This window comes from Triturus cristatus, chromosome 4_2 (assembly GCF_964204655.1).
Source record: "Triturus cristatus chromosome 4_2, aTriCri1.1, whole genome shotgun sequence".
NCBI lineage: Eukaryota > Metazoa > Chordata > Amphibia > Caudata > Salamandridae > Triturus > Triturus cristatus.
The window spans coordinates 529,173,098-529,190,342 of NC_140586.1; the positions used below are offsets into that span (position 1 = coordinate 529,173,098).

General features: G+C 42.5%; 1 protein-coding gene across 4 annotated transcripts in view; it reads left to right on the plus strand.

Moving 5' to 3' along the window:
- The window catches only part of PKN2 (protein kinase N2), a 793,532-nt gene that overhangs the window by 634,924 nt on the left and 141,363 nt on the right, over nucleotides 1-17,245 (plus strand). For all 4 annotated transcript variants that reach the window (XM_085602131.1, XM_085602129.1, XM_085602128.1 and 1 more), the window contains 2 exons: nucleotides 3,808-3,951; nucleotides 11,908-11,983. In XM_085602131.1, the coding sequence (XP_085458257.1) occupies nucleotides 3,808-3,951; nucleotides 11,908-11,983 (220 nt within the window). The remainder of the gene's footprint in view (nucleotides 1-3,807; nucleotides 3,952-11,907; nucleotides 11,984-17,245) is intronic.

Below are 17,245 nucleotides of genomic sequence, written 5' to 3' on the forward strand. Positions count from 1 at the left end.
CAGAATTACTGTATAGCATGGTCATCACTTCCTGTATCTACTCCATCACTGCCACAATGGCGAAAAACAATCTGAGGATGGAGAGGATGCCCATGCGCACTGTGGTCCAGGGGAGGAGTCACCCATCTCAGGATACTTCGAAGACTCTTCCAGGACAACGATGTGCAATCATCCGGACCCAACACTAGGCGGCGATCTATGCACAGATATGAATGTCAGCAGCCCTACATGCCAAGAACAGATGCATACTGGTAAGTAGCATATTCAACCTCAGCCAGGTGGTAGGGATACTTAAATGTGAATAATGGAAAAGAGCCTATTGACTAAGGAGCTGAATACTTGGTCTCTGCTTTTTTTACCCTAACTCTGCCACCCTACCCAATCTCTTAAGCTGCTGCTTCCAGAACTGGTATCCCTGTGGGGAGAAACCAAAATATCTTGATGGAACTAAAAAAATCCTCTTTGTTCCTGTGTCCCTTGTGATTGTGGTAGGGCCCATCAGCTCTTACCAGTCCTGTCGGAATTACAGGGAAGTAACGAGCCCTAGGAGTGACCAAACCAACGTAAATATTGCTTTATTATGATTAGGATTGTATCGCACAACAAATCATCCCTGCAGGGATCTCTTGGCGCTTGTGGCAGGACAGTGCTAACGACAAAGACAGAGTAACGACTTTAGAACAGCCAGGTCTTTAACCACTTCTTAAACTGGTCCAGACTGCAGCACGTGCAGAGCTCTTCAGGAAGACTGTTCCAATGAAGAGGGGCCAGATGAGAAAAAGCTTGTCCTCCCATTTTGACTTTCCTGATTGTACATGGGATGAGGAGATTCCGGTTGCTAGATCTTAGTAAGCGTACAGGTGTATAAGCTATTATCTTCCTCCTTAGGTAGAGTAGGCCAGTCCCCTGCCGAGCTCTAAACACCATTACCAGAAGCTTAAACACTGATCTCTTCCTTATAGGTAGCCAATGCAGCTGTTGTAAGAGAGGGCGAGAGGGGGTACGCACTGGTTTGTTGAGAACCAGACGTGCCGCCATATTTTGCACTACTTGTAGCCTTGCCGCTAGGTCCTCCCTTATTCCTACTAGTAGCGCATTGCCATAATCTAGTCTACTGACTAGTAAGGCCTGTACTAAGGTCTTTCTTGCCTCCACCGGGATCCAGGGGAAGATCTTCCTCAGCATCCGCATGATGCCTAAGCACGTTCCTGATACTAATTTATCCATTTACTGCCTGAGTGTGATAGTTTAATGAACACCTCAAACTATATTTTTTTCCATCTGGTGCGTTTCCTGTTCATGGCTGAAATTTGAATCGTTTTGTGCCTATTTTTTCGGAGATGCGAATCTTGTTTAGTTGCATTTTTAATGGGATTCCAAAATGCAGGGAAACTCGACAAAAGCGTCTTCGTGCAGACGTCTGTCAGATTAAACCGCAGTTTATTTCTTTAGGTGGTTTGTGCAGCTGATAGAAATTAATCAATAACTCTTAGTGCTCATTTAGATGCATCAAGCAGCCCTTAGAAACGTTTTTTATAAACTGAACGTTTTGGTGTACTATATGGTCACCGCAAGAGCGTTCAGAAATTCGAGACCATAGTCTGTAGTGGTCATCAAGAGTTAGGTTATAAGTGGGCACTACTAGAGTTAACACTACTGCTGCCCCGCTACCCCTCCCAAACCCCCCCCCCCCACATTTATTCTTTTTATTGCACCATTTAATCTTGTTGTTCACTATTGAATTTCATCTGCATTAAAACCCTATTGTACAGTTTTATTTCAATAAAAAATTACGACTCAAAAAAAAAACTACTGCTGCATCTTTTTACGTTGGGCGAGTAAAGCAAAAAAGACACAATTGATGGACGGAATTTAGAACAAATCTAAACATTCACCCCCAGTCAAGTGATCTGGGATAAATCCATCATTCTTTTGCTCACCATGCCACCCCAGTTCAGACCTGGCCATATGCAAATCAGTCTTGACCCTGTGCCTCATGGGAACAGTTCAGCCCGAACTGCCGAACCAGGTCATCCCTGGACCAGAAGCAAGCATCCTTGGACCGGTTTCGGGGTTTCACCCCTCATCACCCAGGATAGCTTGAATCCAGTGGCACAGTGAGCCCGGGATCCAAGTGTGGGCATACCCGGCGCACTTAGGGTGAGTAAGCAAAAAGACACGCAATTGATGGAAATTGGAGCATTCTTACTGTTGCAATCTGCGAGTTTGCCATATAGACTGCTGTACATAAAGGCACAACATGCTAAACTGTTGGTATGAATACACAGGCCTATCTTCACACACCGCATGGTGGCATAGAAGAATAAATTACTTTAATGGAACTTTTCAGTCGGTGGATTATGTAGGGTAATGGCGCTCCTGGGAAATACGCAGTGGGTGTATACTAGTGTGTAATTAGGATTGTGGTGCATAAGGGTGGGGAGAGCCACCCTCCTCCCCAATGTGTGGATAAACACTGATAAACTAAAAGAACAATCCCTTGCACATGCAAACAGTGTATATTATATATCATTACAGTAACAAAAAACACTCTTGTTCCTCCGTTGAAACAGTCACTTCAGTTTAATCTCAATCGTTTGCCAACACGTGTTTTGTCACGCTTAATGGTTGTGCACAGCGACTTCTTCAGGGCTATAATCTTAGTATGGACCCTTAAGTCGGTTGTATTTTTGACCCGGAATGGGTTCTAGCACGCTAGAGATAATTACACAGTAAAAGGCATCAGGGTATACTGTGTCCAAAATTTAGCGTTTTCCAGAAGTCTTTAGTTAAGTAAGGATCTTGTGTGTATGAATCATTAATCCATCAAGAAGGACGGCGTGGTGTAGTAAAACCACTCTTGGGGGCTAAGTAAGTCCCTCGTACCAGCAATCAAGTCTTTGCTGGCATAAATGCAAGCCCTCTGTTTTGTAGCAGGACTGCCTACGGCATATCCGCAGAAGGAGACTGTTTCAACGGAGGAACAGGAGTGTTTTTTGTTAAGGTTAATGATATATAATATACACTTTAGGCGTGTGCAAGGGATTATTGTTAAAGAATAAATTACTAATCTGTAACTAAGAATTCTGTGCAGCTTTTGTGTGGTGCTTACCAACGTGCTCACTATAGCTTCTCTTATTAGCTTCCAGAACTATTCCTTCTTCGCTGATGCTCTGATTCACGATTAGCAAAGGTCCGTTATACTCTTGAGCGATGGTTGTGTAATGTAGTGTTGGCATATTAGAAGATACAACATACTCATCTGCCACTATGTAATACATCCAGCTTGGGAATTCAGAGCTGCATTTAACTTTTTTGTTTCCATTAATTAAAAAAAGAGCTCTTTACTTTGCTAATGAACTCCAAATAATCTAGTGCCGCTGACGAACAGCATTCAAGTGTTTACTTGCGCACACAGCCCCAAACTTGCTCAATTCTCTCAATTTTTAGAATTAATCATAATTTGGATCAAACAAAACTGCTGACAGAGCTCTTACTGCTGCGTGCTTTTAATGCATTTGCATATTTTACTTGATTTCATTCTGTTGTTTCTATTCACTTAATTTTTAATCCACACGCTAGTAATGGTCGAACGTGATAACCGTATTTTTTTTTTTCTGTGAGTATAGTGTAAAGTAGCACTTGTTACTTTCTCCGAGTGCTTGTTCAAAAACTTCTCATTGGGGTCTCCATTTATGTTTGAGAACAGTCAAAAATGGATGTTTTAAAAACGTCTTTCCAAGATGTGTAAGCACCTTTTAAAGTTCAACTGAAACTCTAACGTTAATGTATTTTTGTGTCTTTCAGTCACGTGAGTTAGAAATTTCAGTGTATTGGAGGGACTGGAGGTCTCTGTGTGCTGTGAAATTCCTGAGGTTAGAAGACTTTTTAGATAACCAGCGACATGGGATGTGCCTTTACCTGGAACCACAGGGCACACTTTTCGCAGAGGTAAAAACACATAATACACAAAAGTTGCAATTATTTACTGCCAATGTTGATAGCTTGTTATCTCCCTGAAACCTACTACAGCTACTTTTATATAATGCATCTGAGCGTTCGTTCAGCCGTTATAAATCGTCAGTAATGCTTCCCAATGACATCTCATCTTCCCTTACTCGCTGTTTCTATAGATATATTAACTCTTACTTCCCATAGTTTGTGTCAAAGGTCTGCGGCCATCCACGTTTGTCATTATCCTATTTTGTAAACTTGGAGCAATGCGTCTGCATCATTTTCAGGGCAAAACATGTAACTCTAAAAAGTGCCAAATGGGTTAAAACGACATGTAGAACCTCTATTGTGGGCTTGGAATACCACATGAACACACGTGACCATCTATCTTTCAATATTTTCACCAAATAGCAGAACCTGGAAAACTGTTGTACAGTATATAAAGTATTCTTTCAAATACGATGCATTAATAGAGGCTTTGTTAGGTCTCGGCTGGCGTTGGAGCGAGCATGCGCTCCTCGCCTCGAGACCTATAGTAATCAGGTAAGTTTGGTGAAGAGAAATCGAGGCGCGCCCCTCATTTTCATTGGGTAGCATCAGCGTTTGTTAAACGCTGGCTTCCCATTGAAAAGGAGGGTTTTAGGTTGCCTCCCTTTGGCTTTTTGGGATGGCCTACTTGGACGGGCTCTCCTGCTTTCTGTGCGTCGTAAACGTTTTCTTATCTTTATGGGGCCATGTGTTTCAAACACATGGCCTCATAAAGACAAGAGATCCTCTTTCGGGAGCTCCGCTCTGGGACACAGGCACAGCTCCGTCGAGGCACATCCTCGGTTCTCACAGCACTGCCCCTTCTGTTGCCGATCTGGACGCCGCCCCCCACCCAGATCTGGGACATAGACACCGCTCCGTCGAGGCGCCTCAATTCTTACAGCACTACTCCTGTCGATCAAAATGGAACCCCCTCTGCCCCATCCCTCTCGAGCTCCGTCGAGGCACCTCCGTTCTTACAGCACTACCCTTTCTGTCTCCGAACTAGAACCCCCCCTGGTTCAGCCAATGTATTTCAGTCCTGACATTCAGCTCCCCACCTTATTCTTCAATACGGACGAGCTATGATTTTATATAGCGCCTACATGGCCGAGGGGCATCAGAAAGATACCGCACAGAAAAGCGGTAAACTGGCATTCCAGGGTGTGGGGGGTAATAGATTTAGCTCAGGTGTCTTCGAAGAAGAGAGAAACCCCCACAGAGCTCCACCAATGCACTTCATACCATGGAGCCCCGGGGCCAGTCCAGCTGCCCCAGTCCAGACTCTGTCACCCCAGCTCTGGAGCACAGACAGCTCCGTCAAGGCACCTCAGTCCTCACAGCACTGCCCCTTCTGTCGCCGAACTGGACACCGCCCCCCACCCAGATAGGGGACATAGACACGGCTCTGTCGAGGCCCCTCAGTTCTTACAGCACTACTCCTGTCTATCAAAATGGAACCCCCTCTGCCCCATCCCTCCCCCTCTCCAGCTACGTCGAGGCACCTCCGTTGTTACAGCACTACCCTTTCTGTCCCCGAACTAGATGGACAAACATAGTGGGTAAGCCCACCATCCAGTGAGTGCGACAACCTTTCAGCGAGTGAGACCTACTTCTAGTGAGTGAGACCTTTCATTGAATGACGCATTTTCTAGCGGGTGAGACTACTTTGTAATGAATGACACCTCTTCCATTGGTTGAGTCTGCCCACCTCTGATGAGTGAAACAACTAGGCTGCTATCCCCAGCCCATCTTCCATGAGTGACTCAGGGTGCTGGCCTCAGTCCCTCTCGATGGATGGATGCATGGGTGGATCCCGACGCCCCTCCTTACCGCCCCCAGGAAAAAATAGCTGTCCTTTCAAGCAACGCAGCAGGTTTTTGCTGACCAATGCCATTCTTGGCCGCCCAGAGCGCTCTCACTCTCTCATCCGGGGGAGACTCTCTCCTGCTCCCACCAGAATTAATGAAGACCCCTCCTCCTCTCCCGGCTGAGAGAGATGAGCTCATCCCTTAGTGAAGTAGCTCTCTGTGGGGCTGCTTGTAAATAGGGGTCCTGGGGGGCAGGGTGCATTAGTGAGGAGATGAAGGGGGTTGTACACTGGAGAGGAGGCAGACAGACAAATTAAATGTGATAGCCACAGAGCGAGGGGCGGGGAGCTCAAAACTGGGGGCAGAGTGACTGATATTAGTGTAGGGGAGCACGTGGGGTCGGAGAAGCCCCAGTGCCCCCACTAAGAGCAGTGAAGGGGTTAGCACACCCTGAGGCCAAGCTTGTGGGCTGGAAGAGGGACCCTTTATTCATTTATACATAGTGAGGATATAGACACAGTTAATGCCACGGACGCTGGGGGGCAGTATTAGTTGCCGCACTCGGAAGAATCCACTGAAAGGCGAGGCACTGGGAACATGGGACCTTTTCTCACGGTGGTTTTTTACACGTAGGTGGGGGGGGGGGCGGGGTGCTAGTGCCGAGATGTGGGCAGCCATGAGGTGGGGGGGTGAGACTACTGTGACAACATTGCCCAGTGGTTCTACTGAGACACTGATGATGTATGCCCCATGTCACTGGTCATAAAGAGCAACGGTCACCTCACGTGCACAAGAAGGGAGGGCGGGTCCTGAGTTTAATATTCAAAAGACTCGCACTCAGGTAAACCCACTCTACAGAAACACTACTCACCGTCATCATCTTTTAAACTGTGCTTGACGACATCCTCAGCCTGCTACTGTGAATAAAACCCGGCTCTGCTCCCTGACGAAAAATACTCCTGGGGCAAGGTAGCGGGCATACGACCCTCACCTGTTCCTGCCTATTATGTGAAAAACCAGCAAACATCGGCTTCATCCCTGCCCCAGTCAGTAGAAGAGCGGGTTTCTACGCCAGCAGTGAGGAGCCCTTGGGAGTGGGGAACAGGAGGGGTGTCATGGCCGTCGTGCTGTTACGGGGCTGTGCATGGAGTCCCCGATGGATAACGTTATCAGATGTCATCATGTCAAATCTATTCAGTTTAACTGAAGCAGGAATACAACTTCCATAATGCACTAGTTCATGTGCCTGCCACACAGGCTCATCATGGTTTATCGCGGTAACTAAGATGCCGTTGTCCACATCCTGCTGCCATGGAAACCAAATACACACCAGGACCGGTTCCAGCAGGTGAAAACACGCTACAATTGGGGGTGTTGTAAGATCGCAAGACAACCGAACGAGCGCTTTGCTGCAATAAATGCTGCTTCCAGGCGCTTCTGTTTTTTCCAGATTATTCAGAGCAATCCCCAAACTAACCCTCTCTCTTTATGGGAGAGGATGTGGTCCTGGAAACCAGGGTTCGAGCCACGGGGTCGCATCCACATCCTGTGATTCTGGGCAAATCACTTAATCTCCCCGTGCCTGAATGTGTAATGTAAATACAGTGCTCATGTAAAGCGCTCCAATACCTTCGGGTCGAGTTCACGCTATATAAATATGCGCACACAAAAACAAGCATTGGAAATGCAATAGGTCTCACCTTTGATTAAGTTAAACCCATTAGCTTTGCTAATGCTATTGCATAGAAAGCAAATGGCTTTAACTTAATGAAAGGCGAGACCTTTTGCATTTTTAATGCTTGTTTTTGTTTGCTGTCATCTAGCATACCGTGGTTTTCTCAAGTGGCTGTTTAGACTTCAGAGACCTGCTTCTCAAACATAACAAACCCACTGCCTCAATCGACCCGGTTCTTGGACTGCTATATAGAAATGCTGAGTAAATATCGGGTCTATCTTTGAAATACAATATTTCCTTCAACAGTAAAGACTGACTCGGCCCTGCAGACAGGTCACCCCGTAAAATCATTGGATTGCACAGCTCTCTGCAGCAGGTGCACCAACCTACCCGGAAATCCAGCAATTTTAGAAAGCGTTTGCTAAGGGTAGCTACAAATAAACCCATGGAGGCAGAAAGGTGACAACATAGTTTTGTCACTCATTACAATTTGAATACATGGACAAGTTTAAAAGGGTGCCAAAATTGTGGAAAAAATTAAGCAGGCACCTCAGCTAGCACTGTCATTTCTTTGACGATATTATACTTACTGCTTTTTGCCGAATACAAATTGTGCATAAAGCTATTTTTTATAGTTGCCATCATGCCAGAGATGTTTAGTGTCTTCTGGCATTGCAGTATTCGTCCAAGTTGAATTTACTGTTGACATCCCTGTGGTTAGATGTATATTTTTGAATTAGGGAAGTTGGGGAAGGGGGGCGGTGAGGTCTTGTGAGGTAAGGGGGTTTGGTTAAAATATTTTTGAAGAGCTGGAGGATTACTCACACTAGAGATTAGGGGCTGATACCCTTGCACTGCTGAACCAGCTAGATGAAGGACAGATTTTTGTCAGACTGTAGTATTAAGTGAAGTATGTTGCGGGTGAAGACATGTTAATACTGAGAAAATATGAGAATTTTTTTTATTTACCAACCCATGTATAATCTCCTGTAGCCTTTTAGACCGAGATTACAAAGTTCACCTCCATTCGCTCTTTTTGCTTTGCATTTAGTGTTTTGCAGCTCCAGTCACCTCTTACGTACAAGGAAACTGTTTCTTGTGGTTGTTTTTATTATCATATGCTGCATTTTTACAAGTCCAGTGGTTTTCAAGTCGAACAAGCTTAGTGGGAAGGAAGGAAGAAGGTAACACTTATTCATTCTTAATGGTTAGCTTAACCATTTTGAGCCTCCCACAGAAACAAGTCTTTCACTCTTAGCCTTCAAGCACTTAGTGGAACAGTCTGCTTTCTGCAATGATCAGTATGGCTGAAGAAGAATAATTTTCCATATTTAAATCTCAATGTTTTTAAGCATGAGGTAGATTTTGTTCTCACTTGTGTAACGCTGCTGCTCATAAGCATCCTAAACTGCATCAAATACATGTTTTTACTGGTGCCAAAGAAGGTTCACGAGATCTAGCTGTGCACAAATGAAGGAGGAGGCTGAGATCTTAGTTCCTTACCCAGTCAGACTCTTATCATGTCAGTGTTCTATTTCAGTAGTAACACACACCCATACCTCTCCTTGATTCCCCAATGACAAATTCTAAGAAGTCCTCAAGAACTGCTCTCCCAGAGTGTCAACAGGCGATATGAGTTTTGTTCGATACAGCTTGATTACCTCTCCCGGGGCTAAATAAGCTTTAGTGACCCAAATGTGTTCACTACTCATGCAGGTTGGGCTGTGCACACTTTGGAAGTTGGCCATAGCATGATGCCACAAACCCTCTCCAAACATGGATCTGGCGGGTGGATTCATTTTGTACTTTACAACCAATGCGTGTCACATTCTTATACTTAAATAGCTAGCATGCCACTTTCTGAAGGACTAACATCCCATTCGTTCAGTTTTGGTTTACATTTTATCTTTGGGAATTTGAAAATTATGTTGACCTGTGAGCCTGCAGCAATTTAGTTGTAAAATGTGTACAAAATAATTGTAGTTTTTTTATAAAAAAAAATATTAAAGTAACAAAGAAAATTGATTGCATTAAATGTCATCAGACCTGGATATATTGTATTTTTTAAATAATTTTTACTAGATTTAAATATTACCAGTTACTAAACAGTTGCTCTTATCCTTTCAAGTCTTACAAACTTTCAGTAAGAACATGCTCGTTCCCTTTACACAAGAGCCCTCTGATTATGAATTAATGCCTGTCTGTGCCTTCACTGTTCACTGCTCATTTCAAGTGTTGTTGCACTTCCTCATAATGCTTAAAAGAAGTATGTTATTCTTCTCAACATTAACTAAGCATATGGAGAACCAAGGGCGATTCTCCATCCTTATTAGTTCCCCTTCTAGATGTTGTGGAATGAGTTGGAGGTCTCAACATTTCCATCGAGGCTACTTCTGACACACAGGATGCAAAAAGAAACCTGACCTTGTCGAAGAGTTGCGCAAGAGCGGTTGATGGATAGCAAACAATTCTAAAAATCCCTGAGCACCAAAGTAGAACAAAGACTCCTGAAAACGTAAGCAAGAGATTAGATTAATCAGCTTAAAGCCTCTAGCTGAGTACTTTGAAAATTAAAATCACAGAAGTGGTAGAGGTATTTTATTGACTTGTGGGATGCTGGTCGGCCTGCAGAAGAATCAGGACTCTCCCCATTATCCATGCTTCTGTGCACTTTAAAACAGGCCTTTCCTCCCGGGGGCAAGCCCTCCACCCCCCTCACCGACAAGTTTTATGGGAGGAGGTGCTGAGGCTATAATCCATCTGCCTCCACAGTCATTACCCCTGATTCCTACTTGGGAATGGGTATCCTTTTTATAATTAAGAGTACCACAAAATGTTTACTTTTAACATACATTGAATTGAAAGAAGTTTTTACCTTTGTTTCTTTAGCAATTCATTATCAGCCATATCATCTTGAATCTCCACAATGGTAGGTAAACTCTGCTGTCTTAAACAACTCTGAATTTCAAAATCAGATTACTGATTTTATGTGCTACCCTTTCAAGGACAAGAAGCTTAAATCATCTATATCCAATAATTGCTATGCTTCCAAAAGTGTCTCTCTGGAAAAACGAGATATTTGGTGAAAGGGCACACTGTATGTAATGGGGGCTTTTAAACTAAAGCAAAATATTATGACAGTTACCAGAAAGCAATGCGATTAGCTTCTTACCTTAATGTTCGCTAGGCATAAGAGTGAGATTCATGGGTAATTTTCCTATTCATACTATCTAACCCAGCATATTTACATGAGACCAGTGCCAGAAATGGTCATCATCAATTAGGTGGACACGTCTGAGATTTTTCAGTTAATGGATTGATCATTTTAGCCATTCAGTGTGGCTGACTAAACCTATTAAATGGATTTGGAATGTTTTTGAGTTGTCTTTATATGAAAACAGAAGTCGTGTCAGTTAATTATATGTTCACTAGACATTGTCCCAGTCTTTAAAAAAGTTTCAGATGAATTCATTTTGAATAATAAACATCTGAATCTAGTGTGAAAATCATCACAGGAAAGTAAATTGGCTGAAATTAAAAATGCTTCTCCTGTGTTAAAAATTCTAAAGAATGATTGTGCTCCTAGTGATGTGATCAGTTGGTAGAATGACTAAGAAAAATAATCTGACAATTTCTTTTGATTTTAAACTTTGGAACAAAGTCTGTCAGTCTGATTTTTAATAATGGTTTTTATGGTTCTCCATAAATTTGTACAAAGTACATATTGACAGATTTATATGGCATCATCAAGCACATTCGAAAACATGCTATTTATGTGGCAAGTTGCATGTAATCTTTGTCAAAAAGCATGGAAAAATGACCTTTATCAAAGTGTCCTTACTGACACTTGATTATGATTTAGTTATCTAGGTAACGATCAAGCATAACCAGATTGGAAACTCTTCTAATTCCAGTTGTAGTGGCCTTCAAATGTGTATTTCTTACTGGCAGAACAGTCAACATGTGAACTGTGCATGGTATGGGAATAATGTTTGTGATACCCATAGGTTGAGACATGCTTATTCCAAGTTTCAGTGAATTGCCTCAACAAGTGAAGAGCAGTAAAACTACCCCAAAAATTATTATTAGGACAGTTAAAGAAGAATATCCATAAAGGCTTTTACACTATAATAAGATTGTTACATTCATGTTTAAAATTAGATGGAATGCCCAACCAGGCGTATTTGGCTCTGGATCCCTCAGTGTTTGTCAATACATTTAATGTTCTCTCACCCAAACTTTGTTGCGACTAGACATCTATCCTTCATCAATTGAGACTGTGAACCCCTGCACTAACATGAATGTTAGTAAAGAGAGCGCCATATCAAGCGTGTGAGGTGAAGTGGCTCTCCATCTAGAGTTTTACAGGAACAGTTGTTGTGCTAGTGATACAGAAAATGTACACATAGCAATTGTAACATTCCTGTTGTTGTTTTGCAGGTCACATTTTTTAACCCAGTGATTGAAAGAAGACCGAAACTTCAGAGGCAGAAGAAAATATTTTCAAAACAACAAGGTATGGATATCATGTAAATAATTATGACATACATGATGTTTGTGTCTTAGTTTCATGAGTAGTTTTGAGTGATGTTTAAACAAGGTTGTCTAGTAGGAGCTAATGCATCTCTGTAATGTATTCATATGTGATAGATAGTACATGTAAACCATTAAGTTGACTGCTTTTGCCTTTGAAAGTGAGACTTTCCAATTGATATCCTGTGTAATATGGGACATACAAAAGGTTACATTTTAGCATTTTTGCTTTTAAATCCCCAATTTCAGTATTTTTATGCTTAATCATTTCAGGTGATATAAATCGGTTCGTTCAAGTACTTCTGCCTTATTTAACTACTAAAACACCAAATAATTTCTCCGCCAAGAAGGGTTTATAATGTCATTAAAGATGGTTTCAAATTGCAAAGGCGTGTGGAGTACAACTTTTTCCTTTAAATGAGTCTTCTGGCAAATGATGTCACAGTACATCTAAAAAACCCAAATGATGTAATCAAACAATGCAATATTCCAGAATTCCTATTTTTGGTATTTGTTTGCATGCTGGACTGAGTAACGAGAACTGTTTTTCTTTTCCTACACGTGATGACCCATTTTACATTTGAATTCTATTTTGCACTGCATATTACAGATGCATGTACAATAAAACACCTCTGATGCTAATCTTTTGATTTCCAATCTGCCTGCAAATGTCCTTTGACGTATTGTACACGAGTCAGTAATCTGGTCCTTGTTCTATTTCTGTCTCTAATTTTAGAAATACAGGGAGTATATTGATTTAGCCCTTCTTGCAGAGAACTGTCTTTACAGTGCAAATATGTGGTCTCCTTCAGTTGTTAGAGAAATACTGTTAGTATGTTTTCTTTACTTATTTAATTTCATTTAATTACTGAAGTATATAAGACACCCACCAGTACACGGACATCAGTTCTTCTTCACTGCAGTCCGGAGTTTGCGCTCAGTCCCTTACTAACGATATTCTCAGTTTTCAACAGCAACTAGGTGAAATGTCTCTTCAGTCTTTGGGTCTTGCAGACAATGTAGCAATAAATTATCACATTTGAATCCCATTGACAACTGTATGTGGTTTCTTTGGTCAAGATACAAAGTGCCAGCATGCAACTTTCACCTCCAGACACCCGAAGGCCATCAGGGAGCGGAAAGCGTAGTTATTTTTGTCTAGGTTCCATAGGGAAACCCTTCACTCTTCCAAAGCCAAGTCAGCTTCCAATGAATGTTCTCCTGAGAGTTCTTCCTTCAAAACTAACCAAAAGCATATACAAGATAAGTCTTTGGTTTCCTCGAAGAAGAGGTTCTGTTAATGGAACCTTTTGGTGTCTTAACTTGGAGATCATCCTCAATGTCAGGCCGACTCCCAGCTCTTAAGCAGTAAAGACTGGAGTTCCCAAGTCCTTTGGCTGACCCTGCTCTTGTTGCAACCTTCTTACTAATAATGCTGAATCTTTTCATGATGGCCCCGCAACCTTGTGGGCCACTCTATTTGATGCAGGTCCATTTTTGTGGATTTGGAGATTCGGGCTGCTCCTGCTCTATCTCCATATCTTCACGTCCTCCAGCTTATGTCAAAGTTGAAACCAACTGTTCTCGACCCTCATTAGCACAGACTAAATAGGACCCTTTCCTACGGATCATTCAGATATGGCATTGAAGAAGCCTGATGCCTTGAGTTGCAGTGTTGAGCTGTACGCATAGCTAATGCAAACTGGCTTTTGAGTTGCTCTGTCCTCCATGTCTTATAAGGATCTAGTAAAACTCACAATTGTTAGACTACAAGAAAACATGAAGAAGCTGTTCTCTGCCCCAGTACGTGATGCCCTGGATACCTCAAAATAGATCTAAAATAAAGATTTAACTCTGTGGACATTGTTACCTTTATATGGTTACGGCTGTGGTTATGGTTACTGCTGTCTCGCTGCAGCGGCATACTTGGAAGTCTTCCACTGGCTTTCTGCATGATGTTCAGTCTGTACGTATGCACATGCCCTGAGACTAAGAATGGCTATTAGGATATAAAACTGATTTTTCTTTGACATGCTCCAAGAGCAGTAGGGTTATTGCCCGTGTTCTGAGCCAGACCTTCCTGCAACTGCAATTCCATCAACAATATCCAAAGTTCCTTGTTGGGCTTCATGCAGCTTGTTTGGACCTCCTGCCATATGGTAGAAGAGAGCCCTCCAGTGGAGGAAGCTGTGGTTGCAACACAAAGGAAGAGACTTGGTTCAGGTGAAGATTTTCCTAGTAGTGCAACCAGATCTCCATTGGAAGATGGACCCCCTCCAACCTTCTAAGGGTTTGTCCATTCAGCCTTCTGCAGACTCCGGTTACCATGATCACAGACGCCCCTTCACTGTCCTGGAATGCTCATCTGGGTACAATGATGATGGAGAGCTTTTGAACCCTGTCAGAGCCACGCCTGCCTATGATGTTCTTGAGCTGCAGCTGGTCAACCTTGCTATGAAAGCTCCCTTCCATCTTAGAGAGAAAAGTCTGTACTCTGCAAGGCACTACTACCACTAGTCATCCTATCAAGAGGCAGGCAGGGCGGTGTGGGGTCGAGGACCCAATGTTGGGAAGCCATTTGCTTGTGGAAGTAGGTGCAGCAATGACGAATCTTCCTGGTAGCAACAGCTCACCCAGAAGGCTCCCTCAACATAAGAGTAGCGCTCTGTCACCCATCACTGTAGACCACGTGTGGAAGCTACCCCTAAAGTGACGGACAGTATAGTAAATGATCACTCCAATTTTCATTGAAGACAATTTTATTGTCTAAGTGTGTAGGAAAGTGTTTCCAGACACATATGCTCGTGGTAAATCAAATGTATTAAAAAAGTACAAGAGAAAGAAAATAAAAACTATTTCAAGTCCTCCATCTGGACTGGGATCCTCTCCATATGTTTGTATAAAGTGTTGTGTGGTCACCATCCCTCATCTCCTCAAACAAAGCATAAGCAAATGCCCATGCTTGAAGGATTAGTCATTTAAAGGAACTGCACCAGAGGAGAAATAATAGCATAATCTGTGAAACAGAACCACTTATTAGAACAGGTGACTGCACATAACCTCTTAGAGGGTTTACCGTTCAAAACACAGTTGTTTGATTCTATATTTTATTTTTCTTGTGAATGCCAGCGAGATCTTTTACTATTGAAAAACGAATTCCTTTTTTTGGCTTGATGGTTAAGTGTGTTTATTTTACTTTCGCTCCAATGTGCTGATGAGAACACTCGCACCTAGGAAACTGATAGCTGTTGCATAAGTATTGGGAAGCTCTTGTATGATTGTGCTAGTAAGAGATTGCTGGGTATGCATGTCAGTCTATTGAAAACAAGCAACCTTGTATTCTTTGAAGTAGTTATATAATCAGTCACCACCATTGCCTTGTCCCCTAATTTGAAGTGATCCTTTTTTTCTGGGTTTACATAATTTGTTAGTGGTAGTGATTAGGTTGAGATGGCTCATGCTGATGAGAGGATGGGTTGAATAGAGGAAGGCAGTGGGCTTGCTTTTTCTACTTCAGTTTTAAATTACTCTTATGAAAGGGTTCCAGGATCCGCTACATATGTGGAGAACTACTGTTACTGATGAGTACCTATATCTTTCGCAGAAATTGCCCTTCGATTAATCAGTTTATCTGCAGTGCCGTTAAGTTCAGCAGCCTCTTTGACCACCCTCACTTTTCCACCAGTGCTTAGTGATTATATTTATTCTTCTTTATGTTGGTACTGTTATTTTTTTTAGATAGTGATAATTTGGCAAGTTGTCACAACTTTAGTTGTGGAAAGAGATTCTTTCACTCTTCCAAAAACCTCGCAGATTAGATGAAGGGCTGAGTTAGCCTACCTGACCACCTTTACTGTATCCAAAAGAGCCAAGCGTTTTCAAGAGGGAAAATGCTCTTCAGGGGTTAGTAAGCTGCACTGTGATTTATTTTGTAATTTTTAGACGACCTCTCTCTGAATACAAAGATTGCCAATTCCAAATGAGAAACTATTTTTTTCAGTAAGTATATTGTGTGCACAAACTGTACACCATGCATTTCAAGTATCTAAAAGAATTTCTTGGGAGCTCCACTTTTGTGTTACTGCCGAGTGCCGGATTCTAGTTGTGAGCCTTTTAATTTGAACCTGGTCATCCCTTGAAGAGTATGTCACTTTGTCAGATGACTAATTACTTGAAACATAGGTTATTTTTAAGCTCCACCACGTACATCCTGCTTATCCTGAAGCCGCTTTTTCTGTAAGCGGTAAAGCTCACAGACTGCCAATCTAGCTTCCGGGGTCTAAACACCTGCATTTTCACAACTCTAGCCTGACTGATGCTGGTTTTTGTCATAAAAAGTAACCTTTAGTGTGCTGTTTCGTTCTGTGGTAGATACCTATGGTATATCAACCTGACTCCCCAAATTGGTAACACCCACAGTTGCAATAGCAGAGCCTGCTGATCAGTAGCTGATGGGTTTTTCTTTTTATAAAGGAATTTCCAGGACCGTGAGCACTTTATTTATACAATGAATGTAAGAACCTTGAGCATTTTACTTGTACAATGAATGTAAGACAGCTCCTCGCGGTAGGCAAGCCAATGCTCAGTGGCATCACAAAAGTATATGAAAGTAACTTGTTTGGTGCTGAAATGTTATGGAGCTTGCTCAGTAAGAGCACTTACTGTCTCAGAGAGGAGGAAAGTACTGGGAATCTCAGATTGTAATTGGAGTTAATAGCTTGCCTCTTTCTTCCCAAGAAATATTAGAGTTCTTGCCTAATGCCCAATAGTATGGAGTTAGCATAGCCAGGATTTTTTGTTTTATTTGGATCGCTTTTTTCCTACTATACCATGTTATAACTCACTTTTATTTCTGCACTAGATCTAGGGTGCCTAATTAAACTCATATTAGCAGCTAATGGCAGACCAACCAGCTTATACAGGCTGATGATGGTGAACATGAAGCCTACCTGCAGAGGTCCATTTTGGTTTCCTGAGTAAACCGTGTCCTTGCTGCCAAAGAGACACCCTGGTATTTGAATGATTGAGTGACTGAATCTTTTTGATTTCACAAGGAGTTTTCGGCAACCCAGAAATCGGGAAGAAACATTTAGTTATAGATTCCTTACATTAGAATTACCCGCAGGCATCAGACTGGATTCGGAAAGTTTTTTGTCGGCAGTACCCATGCCTGTTGGAAGGTGGCGTCAGTCAATTCCGCGTTCGTCGTTGGCATCGTGGTCGCCAGGATGACGTCACGGTAGCT